Below are 12,627 nucleotides of genomic sequence, written 5' to 3'. Positions count from 1 at the left end.
GTGAACGTGTTACCGATTGGGATTTATAAACCAATTATGATATTTTCCATATGGAGACACACAATCAATTGTCTGCAAACTTTGATTTTGTCTTTGCTATTTCTAGCTGTGTTGGGTTTGGATTGACTGGGTGAGGCAGAATGGGGCCGAGAGAGAGAGAGAGAGAGAGGGGGGGGGGTAGGCCACGATGAGTGTACCAATAAGGTATGAATACAAACGTTTTTACCGAATTATATAAATGTTCATAACGATATATATATATATATATATATATATATATATATATATATATATATATATATATATATATATTTATATATTTATATATGGGGGGATAATGCCCAGAAAAGGAGTTTTAGATGTGGCTTTTCTATACATTGGCGGGTTGGAATCGCATTAATATCTACCATTAACATCGGGACGTTTGGAAAGGTCGCCAAATAGTCAGGAAGAGTAGAAAAAATAAATTGCCGATAACGGTGGGAAAAAAGTAGAAAGATGTTGAAGAAAATTACTTCCCTATTGAAAGTTGCCAATTTACATTTGTTAAACAATGTTTAACGGTTTCCCCCATTTTTTTGGTCAATAATAAAGAACCCTTAATCATCCAAATATTTCAGAGGGGTGGGGGTGGGGGGGGGGTGAAGGGATAGAACTCTTCCCCATTCCACAACGTCCACCACCATTGGAGGGTCGCCAAGATGATGAAGGTTGAAGTAATGGTCAGCAAGCCAAAAAAAAAAGATTGATATTTCTAAGCCATTGCTGACTTTTTTCCATTGTTTGTCTTCGGTATGGTACTTTTTCTTCCATATGCCAGTATTTAAGTATGACATGTACGCTCAAATGCAAATCGTCATAGTTACGTCATACTACAATAAGGTGAGTAGATATGTCGACATTCCAATATAACTTGAAATCTCATTTTAAGTTTAAATTTATGGAAAAATCTGGTACTCCGTACCCTTTCTATTAAGAAAATGAACCATTGGACCAGTTGTTCTCGTGATCATGTTCGTTCTTTGCCGGTGACATGCAATATGTATCCAGCTTGCCCACAGAGTAAATAAAACTACACTGGAAAATAACATCCACACCCCTTGATCAATTTATTCAGTACAAGAAACTGTGTTTGACCCAGTTTTCAGACCGAGCCGATTTGAGTTACATCAATGGCTGAAGAAAACAAGAAAACAAGCTTAAAGAAAATATTAAAAAACAAATATATAAAATATAAGAAGTAAACATTGTTTTCCAATCATAAAAAGGAAAAAGAAAAGTCGGTGATGGAAATTGGTAATAACACGAGTGAAACAAAATGGTTCCGACAATAAATTGAAGAATTCCACCCCTAAAAGAATCATATAAGTGGACCCCCTTAGCTCCACGGCCCCGATTCCGTTCCGACCTAATTTTCATATATGTCACATGAAACAAGTCTGACATAGCTTCTTCCATATTTGTTTCTCTTTCTTCGTATGCTTGTTATCATGCACACTATCCCGCACATTGTTACGAGAGGGCGCCCACTGTATCACTTAAAGCGATGTCTTAAAAACAAGAATAGGGACGCATGGTGGGAGGAGAGGGGAGGGGGGGGGGGTGACATCTCGACGCTATATTTCGCCGTCATGAGGCTAGTTCATGTATCAGCTACACTTTTGAAAGTTGTAGTTTTTGTATCGTAAGATAATTAATTACAATGCATCCCTCTTTCCATTACACTTTGTATACAGTAAATTTTTAGCAGTATACTTTTCATTAATTTCAGTGTGTTAAAACATCGGATGACGTGCCCGTCAGTTTTGTGAAAACCTCAAAAGTGCCACTTTTTTAATTTATGAGAAGTGCTCCTTTTTGATCAAGGAAATATACCCTTGTAGATTTTTTATACGGGTCCTTTTGTTGAAAGAAGGAAAGAAAAAGTGATTAAAATGTGTGGGTTTTTTGTATTGTATTTTTTTTGGGGAAAACATTCAAATGCTGGAATTTGTGGTAAAGAATGGACATGGTGTCCATTTTATCGGGACGCTTCAAGAGGATTTTGCTGCTCTTCAAATCAAAGTCACATGTGCCATTGCTATTGTGCTTGTGCAAACCTGCCCACCCCCACCCCCACCCTTCCGATCGAACCCTCTTCCGCCTTCTCTGGTATGGTTCCACCAAATTGTAGCAAAATCAACCTTTACACAAAGGGAAAAAATACGTTTATTTTGAAAAACAAAACGCCTATTAAAAGGGGGTGGGGATCGGGAGGGTATATCTTATATCCGGTCATTTCCACGCAACTTCCAGGTACGGAGGAAGCGATTGTTGACAACAATAAAATAATTCAATTCACAAGAGATGATTCGTCGATATATTAACTCGTAAACTAAACCAAACACTTATTTTATTGTCAAGGTCACTAATTCTCCAAAATGAAGATAACAATTTTAAGACTATAAAACCCCATGAGAGGGTCTTTGGGGTGTTTGGAAGGAATATGAGATATTACCACACGGGGACTAAGCTATGCCAACACCAAATAGCTAAATTACCCCTATAGGCCAATAGTTACCAAATACAGTGGTATGAAGACGATACGGTAATAGAAAGTTCTTGTCGTTATTTTTTAAGTCCTGTAGTTAACGACGAATTGTTTATGAATCTGTAAATTTTCGGTGATATAAAGGAGTCGGACTGTCATTTCTTATTAGGCTTTCACATTCACTTAAACACCGTACAGGAACAAGGATGTTGTGATATAAACTTCAAAGGTTTGCAAAACGAACATATTTCCATTACTTTAATCATTTGTTGGACACAAAATATGAAGTCTCGTGGATTGATTTAATTACAGTAATTTCATAATTTAAAAAAAAATTATATTTTTGGCACAAAATTAATTTTGCCATGTTGTAGTGGGCGTTACAAACACTACTATCAGTCCAGCCTAGGTTATGTTACTTAACATTTTTGAAACATGACCTGTTTAACATCTGAGGCTCCTCAAATAAGAGCGGCTGGACTACTTAGTCTAACACACAGACCAGTAGGTTACCTTCCTCAGATGCAACACAAAAGTCAGAAGGGAAGCATTAACACTCTTATGGTCTGTAATAACATGTTTGCATTGCATTGGATTTTTTATCAAGGAAAAGAAAAACGTTTTTGAATGTCATAGAAAGGTGCTCTGTTGTTGTTATGGTGTTAAAAGACTACGTTTTCGTCGAATTATTAGAACTTATGGAGCAATTTATCGACGATATCAATAAGGCTTGCACTGAGGAGCTGACGTTATCATTACTTCAGACTTTAAGGAGATATGCCATATATTAAAGCTGTACACCCTGAAACCAGAATAGCCGTAGATATATTTTACGGCACTCAGTTTTTTGTTTTTTCTTTTACTAAGATATCTAACAAACTAAACTTCTGTCGTAAGTCACCCATTGACCATTATGTTAGATCCCGGCAATAGTTGTAAACACATTTTTTTCTTTCGGGGGGGGGGGGGGGGGAGGCTGGGTAGGGTGGTTATCGGAGTCCATTTAAGAATAACCGCATAACACATGAGTTGCTCAGACTGATCTTAATTTAAGTTGAAACTCTTTCAGTAAAAATGTAAGTAGAGCTTCAATCGGGTAACGATTTCAAAGGAGAAAAAGTTCAACAAGATTGCCTTTCTTTTAGTTTTGAATGTGTCTTGGTTTACTTTCTGATCTCCGTTAACACTGTGAATCTGTTTGTTTGTTCATCTCCGGCAATCTCTATACCCTCTGTGTCTGTGTCTGCGCGGTCATAAGTGACCTCAAGTAACCTTCTGGAAGCGATTAATTAGTTCAGCGTCACCACCCCTTAATTAAGTAGCATCGTAAATCGACTCAGTCATTGTAATTTAATCTTCTTGAACGGCGGCAGGGGGGGGGGGGAGGTTAAATGATTCATCTAATTTTCTTCAGAGCAAGTTTAGTACGAGTGCTGACTTTTGGATTCTCAAGCAGAGCATTTTTTTCTCTTAACAAATCAAAGTTTAAAGTTTGTACATATAGACATAATAAGCAATCGTGATGTTAAATCAATCAACTCCCTGGTCACTTCTGGTTGAATGCAACATGGTTGATTCCACCAATACTTAGAATCTTACTTTGAAAATTATTTTATAATAGTTAATTATTTTATAATAGTTTTCCAAGTATTACACGATATGTCATGGAGACATTTCTAAATTGCCGAATTCAATAGTCATTAAGCCATGATAGTAATTATAGCCGTTACAATATTGGGCAAGCATACCGTTATATATATAAACGTGGTAGAATACATTAAAATATTAAAGAACACTGGAATGATGTTTTAACGACGTCAACCACGTATTATACAGGTATTGACAATCGACCCGATGATATTTTCACCAGGCATTAACATCGTCATGGACACATGGTCACAGTTGTGGAACGCCAGAAATACTATCAGCTTGTTGTATCGTATATTTACTTCGTGCACTTTAACATTATCATCGTAAGCTTTATACAATAACGTCGTGTGCATTATGATTTTCATATGCGTTTACATTATCATCTTGCACATTTATATTATCATTGGTCCTATCATCGCTCTGGTAAGTTTATTATCATAGTGGACTTTTATATAATCAGGATATACTTTTATAATCATCATCAGCAGTTTTGGTCTGTTTGGCGTTCCATACACAGTCCTGGTGTAAGAGAACTGGAAAATGAACATGGATTAATGTAGTACTGTTTTGTTTATTACCGTACTATTTCTCAGTCGGCGCTGATTTGTCGTATTACAACAGGCCGAATACCTCTCAAACTATGTTAAGCTCCAATGAGTATCGTTCTAATGTCAGCGACGTAGACCTGATAAATGTGTTCATGTTAGTATCATAGTGCACCTATATGGAATTGACGTTTCCTTGGCTACCACAACAGTAGGTATTCTGCTCCAGATCTTCCTTGGTGATGTTAACCTTTGCTTTCGTCAAGTTTCTAATTAGTCTCACTGCACCATTGTTTGTCTAAATCAGGGGTGTGCATGAAAGTGATCTGGTGAACCACGATGAAATCTCTTGCTCCCAGTTTATTTTCCGCACCAGCGGTTCGGGACCCAGGGGCCAACGATTAGATTGAACCTCTAAAGCGAGCGACATTTGTCATTGCGAAACCACACCAGCGCAATGAGATTCAGTTTCCATTATTTTCTTAATTAAATTGTAACGCACGTTTGAACGCAATATACTGCAGGCCCAGTTGATTTATTAGGCCCAGGCCCCATCAAGGCTCCCGGACCCGAGGCTTTCAAGCCCCTTGCGTTACGCCACTGTTAACCACGTACCTAGTTTAGTGACGACAATGGACACATTACAGATATCATAAGTTCCTCGAACTATATTTATTTCATGTCTTCCTTAGATTGTTTCAAGCAAAGAAAGATGGCATTTTCACTCAAGACATCACGATTATGTAGTCCCATGCGACCCCCTTCACCCATAAATTAAATATTTATTTTTATATAAATATTTTAATTAAATGTTCGATGGCATAGTCCAAAATCTCTTCTTTTCTTTGTGTGTGGCTGAAACGTAAAAGTTGTTCTTTATAGTTTACAATGGATTTCACTAAGACATTATACTTTCCTGCTGTCACCGCTGATGACAAAATGTAGTTAAATGATTACATCATCACCGTCCAGTTAGAGGTCGGGACGTAAGGGGACTGACTCAGTAGCGGAGCTAGGGGTATTGGTCAGGGGGCGATAATGGTCTGTAGGGGCGCTTTCGACACTATCTAAGCGGAGCGCCACCACAGGTTGGCGCGGAGCTTACAGAAATTTTTTGAGTAAAGATACTTCCTAGAACGCCGGAAATGACCCTTTCCGGGCCTTGCTAATTTGCAGATAAACGAAGAATAAATAGGTGTCATCGCCAAGAAAATGTGACAAATGTCAATAGGTAGATGAGAGCGCAATAAAAAAGTCAATAATCGCGAAAAAGTAAAAATTTGTAAAAGATGAAAAGGGCGCCAGCAGTCCATTTGAGTCCGTCGGGGGGGGGGGCACCCCCTGACTGTATGGACGCTCCGCCACTGGACTGACTGGGCTTGAGAGTGGATCAAGTTATTTGGATTTCGTAACCAAGCTCAATCTTGACAGAAATTTCTTTAAAATTATGTAAGATTTTTTTTTGCTCATTAAAAGTGGGAGTCGACGTAGCCTTTGAGAAATTAAATACATTTCGAATACTTCAAATAGTTAATAAGATTTTTTTTTTAAATCAGGATATAAAGGCTTATTTCGATTAGATAATCATATTTCTTTCACTTTGTTCTTGTTAAAATTATTTCCGGTGGCTTAAGTTGAATGCTGAGCAAAAAAATGAATAAAAATATGCTAACAATATTCTGCATCTTGTTTTGAAATTTTGTAAATGCATCTGGCAACAGTAGAATAAATGATGTCATCAGGGAAATTCAGATGCAAATCCACAAAGGAAAATTATATTTGGACAAATAAGATGCATGTTCATGAAATTTTCTAAAAATAGAGAAGAAAGCCGAGTAAGTTAACATTCCAAATGTACTGGGGTTCAAGGATGAATCAACAAGAGGACAGTAATGGCCTTAGTGAAACTTTGAAGCGCTTTCCCTTTATGACATCACAGACTACCCACTGTGCTCCACTCCAGGGAAGAATTTAGTATAGCCAGTCAAAATAGGTTCTAAACAATATCTGGAGTTAGGGACAAGATGTTGAAATGGGGTTTTCAGCTAACAGTTTATAATATTTGTCTTTGCCATGTGTCAGTGTGGTCTGTCCCTGGGCGACAATGTCCCTTTAACAATTATTGTTTAAGTAAATATCTTTATTTTTACTATTGGCATAAACACCAGATGAAATAAAGTCAAGACAAATAATATAGGTAATATTGAGCAATTTATTTGAAATGACACTTGTTATTGTCAAGAATAAATGCTGGTAAGAAGAAAGTTGGACAAAATACTGTCGAACACAAAAGAGATTTCAAATTTCTCAAAGACAAAGATATCCAGCCTATATCTCGTTTTCTGATGAGAAAATCGTTCTTCTTTTTTTAAATAATATGATGGAGGATAAACTAACCACTGCTCAAGAGCTCTATTATCGAACTCCTCACGATACATTGTTCACTCAAAGAGAGAGGGAGAGAGAGATTGCCTCGCCTGATCAAATTCTAGCCTTACCCTCAGCAGCACAAGAGGATGGACTAAAATAGGGGGCGCACTTCTCACCACACCAAAATAATTGTACAATTGTTGTAACTGTTTTTTTCTTTCTCTAAATCGATGACAAATCACCATTAAAATAAAACTTTTCGCACATAAGCAAGAATTTTCAAAGACATATCTTGGAGGACACACAATGCTGTTTTTCTAATCGATTACAACAACATTACATTAAAACGGGGGGAAAAAAAAATCGAAAAAAAAAAAATCAACGAAAACTAAAAAGGCAATGCGATTTTTTTGTCTTTCTTCATCATCTGTTAATTGCCTGTTTGACATCTTTATCATGTCACACACACACACACACGCAGGCACACAGACAGACAGACAATTGTTACTTATATTTGACTTTAAGAGGATTCACATGCTACCAATTTGATTTAATTTTTTTGGCGGCAAATTTTATTAAAAGAAGATCGGATTATACCTATCTTCAAACATTGATAAAAAATATATGAATAAACAAACTACTTCAGTTTCACTTTGTGACAAATTCAAAGAATGAGAAGAAAAGAGAAATTTTGCTCGTGAAAAAATGTCATTCCTTTCAAAAATGCTGTAAATTCGGGTCAATTTCCCTGTTGACTTCTCTTCTTCTTCTTCTTCTTCTTGGTTACATTGCTTAATTCTTATTACAAAATTCATACAGGATACTAAACATTCCAAATCTTTTTAAGATTTCAATCTATCAAGCAAATAGAAATTATGAAATTTTATTTTAATTCAAACGAAGAAGGGAGGTCAGGGGAGGGGTGTGGGAATAATAATTTTTTCATTTGATCGCAGGTATTAATGCTAAACTTTCAAAAAGAGAAGGGGAAAAAAACACACAAAAAAATCACACAGAGACGAGGAGGAAGGCAACAGAAACCAACCAGGAAAGGCACATTCTGCATTTATATTATACTATGCTAGCTACTGGACTATATATAACTTCTGGACATTGTCACTATATATCTCAAGTTTAAGTAAATAAAATTAACAAATTATAAAAAAAGGAACTTTTAAGCAAAGAAGTGGGTAAAGTTTGCATTTATGAGAATCAGAAAGATGGACGGCCAACCCTTTCTTGGTCCGCTGTTTTCAACAAGTAATGTTGCTGCAAAAAGGTCAACATGCCAAGAACTATTTTTTTCCTTCTGTATCAGAGTGGGAATTGTTTTGAAGAGAGACAAATGCTCTGGTGAGTAAATTCTCAGTTGCAGTGCACCATCACCTAAAAGCCAAACCTGTTTAAGTCGTTTTTGTACCTGTTATAAGTGGTGGAGGGAGGGGGCTAGGTGGGGGGGGGGTTTCAAGTATTGTTACAGAAAATTGTAGTTGCATATATCACATCACACTGGTTATGGATCACTAATAAACCCTTTAGTTTACTGGTAATATTTAAAAATGTGAATTTGATCAAAGAAAGACAAAAATTTTTCAAGCAAACTGAAGACCATATTAAACTGATATATGCTCAGAAGATTATAGTCTTTTCAATTTGCTTGGAGAACAATGTTGAAAGCGTCACCGAAGATTCAACAAACACTCCGGGGGGGGGGGGGAAGGTTACTTTACTTAAATATTGACCTCACCTCCAGCAAAATGGTAACTGTCACTGATCCTTTCCCAATCATTGCCAGAAAAGGAAAAAAATTGACCATTTTTAACAGATTCTAACTGATGTGGGGAAACGGTTGCTTGGCTACACTTCGTCACAAAGTCTGATTACGTTACAAAATATTGTCGTCGATTAAGAAATGGTTTTTTCATGCACATGGATCTTTTTTTGTTTTGTTGAATATCATATTAGGAAGATTAACTATTGCTAACACACCAAAGACACAAAGATGATGATGATTTTTATTACAAAATAGTCTAGATTCTAGTCGGGACTGCTGATACTGTCGCTTATGATACTGCTGTTGCTGCTGATTAGTGTGCTCAAGTTTTCTTTGCATTGAGTATTATGTCCTTCACGTTAAAGACCACCTTCTCTTTCTTACGTTGTGGCGTCGAATCCATACAGAACCTGCAGGGAGAAAAAGAGAGGAAATTAAAAATACAGTTTCACAACGGTTTCAGTCACATGACAATTGTTTTCCATAATTGTTTTTTTTTATTTATTTTTTTTATTTTTTTTTTTACTTTTATTATTATTTTGTGTGTGTGTGTGTTTAAGTCCTGTTTACTAGGCTTCTAAGTTGCCATTAAAGGAACCACAAAGCATCATCTTAGGTTCATCTGATAGAAATAATTGTCACAAACAACTTCACCAAACAGCTAAGATTATCTTCTTCCACTTAGAAGATATCATACGTTTAACGTTTCTTCACCACAGAAGGCTGAAGACTTGAGAAAGTCTAAAGATAACATCATCAAGCTACGCATGCTTTAAGTTTTTGTCTACATTCTGTATGACAATGTTTATTTTCTATATTGGAGATGGGTTCTGCAAAAATTGCTGAACGTAAAATATTGATTGTCTTCACAAGGGCTAATGATGGCATTGCATTGAGCTTTAACAGTTTTAACATTCTACCTTGAAAATATGAAAGGACAAACAGGAAGAAAGTAAAAGGTTTCAGATCCTAGTGGCATTATGACATCACTATGACATCACTATGACATCACTATGACATCACTATGACATCATAGATTTACAAATTGACAGCTCCCGGACAGGACATTTCAACTAAGATATCTCAAAAAAAGGGCAAGATTTTCCTTGTGTCTCGTTAAAACCATCATCAAGTTGATAAGTGGGTTTGTGTCTCAGAAACATGATGAAGAAAGGATTTATTGTTCCTGTGATGTTACGTATTCCTTGGCATGACTGAATATGTTACTCATCGTATAATCAAAGCACCCACCCCCCCCACCTAACAAACACAACCTCCCATCACCCTACACAATTACAGAGTACAAAGGCATTCGCACCTCTTAAATGCCTCAAGTTCCAATTCTACCGGGTCCATCTCATTCATGTCAACATTCTCCTTCGGGAGAAAGATGTCATCTGGAAGAGAAGGTAACAACAAAAAACATATAACAATAAAATTAGAACAATTGGGCAGTACATTGTACATATTGGTTACACTGTACAGCTAAGTGCCACTACGAGAGAATGGTTCTGTATTGGACATACTTCCACGACACCAGACAGACTGGTAACGTAGAGTTGACTCAATTAATTTTGAGTCGTGCCTCTGATCATGTCACAATGGGCCAAGCCTAGTCACCATCTGGACCAGTCAGTCAAATTTAAAGCACAATACGATACAATCACAGCAGGACGATTCAAATAAATGACTAAATAATTGTATCTTTATCACGACCAAACTCAAATGTTTCCTGAAATATCGTGAGACCAGAGCAACAGAAATCGAAAAGATGACATACAAAATGTCAGGGAAAGGGGTAACTCACCAATGGTCAAACTGTTCGATTCTCCTGGCTTCTTTTTCTTCTTTTTCTTGCTGCTGCTGTTGGTTAAGGCGGCGGCGGGGTCAGAGTTCACCACGCTGTGATTATCGATGACCCCATTGACCCTTCCCGTTGCTTTCAGGTTGTTCTCCGGTCTCTTGTGGCTGTTTGTCTGTTTGGCCATCACGTGGTTCTTTCCCTCAAGATGGCCGTTCTCCACTGGAGGGCTCTCTTGCTTCTTGCCGCCGGCTTTTGTGCTGTTATTCGTGGAGACGGCTTTCTTTGCACTTTCATCACTTGCAGCAATCTTGGCTTTCAATTTGCTGCTTTGCTTCTGCTCTTTAGCATCCGTCTTATTCTGTTGGGTCGGACCGTTTGGCGTCGGCTTCTTCCTGTCCTCCACGCCGCCCACGCCCGACCCATTGATAGCCTCTTTTTTCGCTGAATCCTTCTTGCTGCCGTTGGTCCTCCTAGGCGTACCTGGAGATGCCACGGCCGTGGTGCCGTTAGCTGCTTTGGATGCGGTTAAACTCCCACTGCCACTCAATGACTTGATGTTTCCATTCGTCAAACCCTGTTGGCCGTTTGCAGTCGTCCTTTGTTGTGCCGCTGCTGTTTTTGGAACCTCTTGGACTACTCTTAATGAATCTTTCTTTTTGTTATTAATGACAGTCACCTTGGGAATTGGTGCATCCGTTTTTTTGTCAGCTTTCTTCCAAGCTCCCTCTCTGATTCTGTGGGTCCCATCTCCCCCCGCCTCCTCTGGTAGGCCAGCGCTCTTTGGCCTCGTCTCTTTCCTCCTCTCCTCTGATGAGGATGACGTTTGTGCTGGTGAGTCTGTGGTTCTGCTGGAAGAACTCTTAGATGTTGCATTTGGTTCTTTTGAGGTAAATGCCGCTGCTGGTGGTTTTGCTCTCTTCCTGTCCAGGACTTTTAACTTTCCTGAGGCAGGTGTGTTCTGTGTGTGGTCGTTATCAATGCCCAGCAAATATCTCTTTGCAATCAACTCCTCGTGGCTTCCTGTGGGAGGCGGTGGTTGCTGCAGTGATGGTGGTAATGGCTGGTTTTGCTGAGACTTATTGCTCTTGGTTGGTGTCGACTGAGTGGAAAGGTTTTGACATTTTTCTGATGGTTCTTCTTTGGATGGACAAGTCAACCTCTTTGTTTGGCTCTCCTGTTTTGCCCTTTGTGCAGCCTGTGGAGAGGAACAGAAGAAAACCTGATAACGAAGAGTTTCCAAGCAGAGGTGAGACAATTCAATGGCGGTGATTGATTACCAGACTGCAACGAACTATACTACTGGTGGAACCTTGATCAATTCCAAGACAGTAATCAGGGAAGCCTTGCTTCAGTAGCATACACATCGTCAAATCACCACATACTTGAGAGGACTGGGGAGAGGGGGAGGGGGAAGGACCGAGAAGGGGAAGAAAAGGGGAATGGAGGAGGAAGGGGAGGGGTAGGTATGGGAGAAAGGGACAGGGAATGTGGTAAGGAATACTAGGAGGCAAAACTGGCAACTTGATGCTATCAAAACAATTGTGATTCATCCATCTTGGGGACTGTCTGTTCTATTTCTATAACTATAACTATTAACTATTAACTATAGTTTACTTATGACAAACTGGAAGGAAAAATAAACCAAAATGTGACCAGAATCTGTCAAAGTTGCAATTTTGAGTTTGGGTTGTTAGTCCAAAACTTACTGGTTGCTGGTGCTAAGGTTGGTGCTCAGGTTGTGGGGAGACAGGTAAGTGAGGAACAAAGTAAATACTTTATGTCACCTGACCAAGCAATGGAATTATTTACACATATTTGGTTGCTACACATTTAAAGGATTGGCATAATTTTCATGGTTACTGTTCCAGTTTTGGTGGACTGAAGGAAACAGATGTTTCCAGGTACCTTAAAGAGTGGAGAAAAGTATCACAGGCTTTTGTAGCAAATTCAACAC

At 38.3% G+C, this 12,627-nt stretch overlaps 1 protein-coding gene across 1 annotated transcript in view; it reads right to left on the bottom strand.

The window, feature by feature from the left end:
* Positions 1-6,919: 6,919 nt before the first annotated feature.
* Positions 6,920-12,627, bottom strand: part of LOC139968011 (uncharacterized) — a 39,486-nt gene continuing 33,778 nt past the window's right edge. Inside the window, exons 17-19 of the mRNA XM_071972283.1 lie at positions 10,677-11,868; positions 10,188-10,266; positions 6,920-9,279 (exon numbers count right to left, since the gene is read on the bottom strand). Of these exons, the coding sequence (XP_071828384.1) occupies positions 9,192-9,279; positions 10,188-10,266; positions 10,677-11,868 (1,359 nt within the window). The 3' untranslated portion in view covers positions 6,920-9,191. The remainder of the gene's footprint in view (positions 9,280-10,187; positions 10,267-10,676; positions 11,869-12,627) is intronic.

The sequence above is a fragment of the Apostichopus japonicus genome, chromosome 5 (assembly GCF_037975245.1).
Source record: "Apostichopus japonicus isolate 1M-3 chromosome 5, ASM3797524v1, whole genome shotgun sequence".
Taxonomy (NCBI): Eukaryota; Metazoa; Echinodermata; class Holothuroidea; order Aspidochirotida; family Stichopodidae; genus Apostichopus; species Apostichopus japonicus.
Note: the sequence above shows the minus strand (reverse complement) of the source record. Positions and strands in the feature narration are given on the sequence as shown.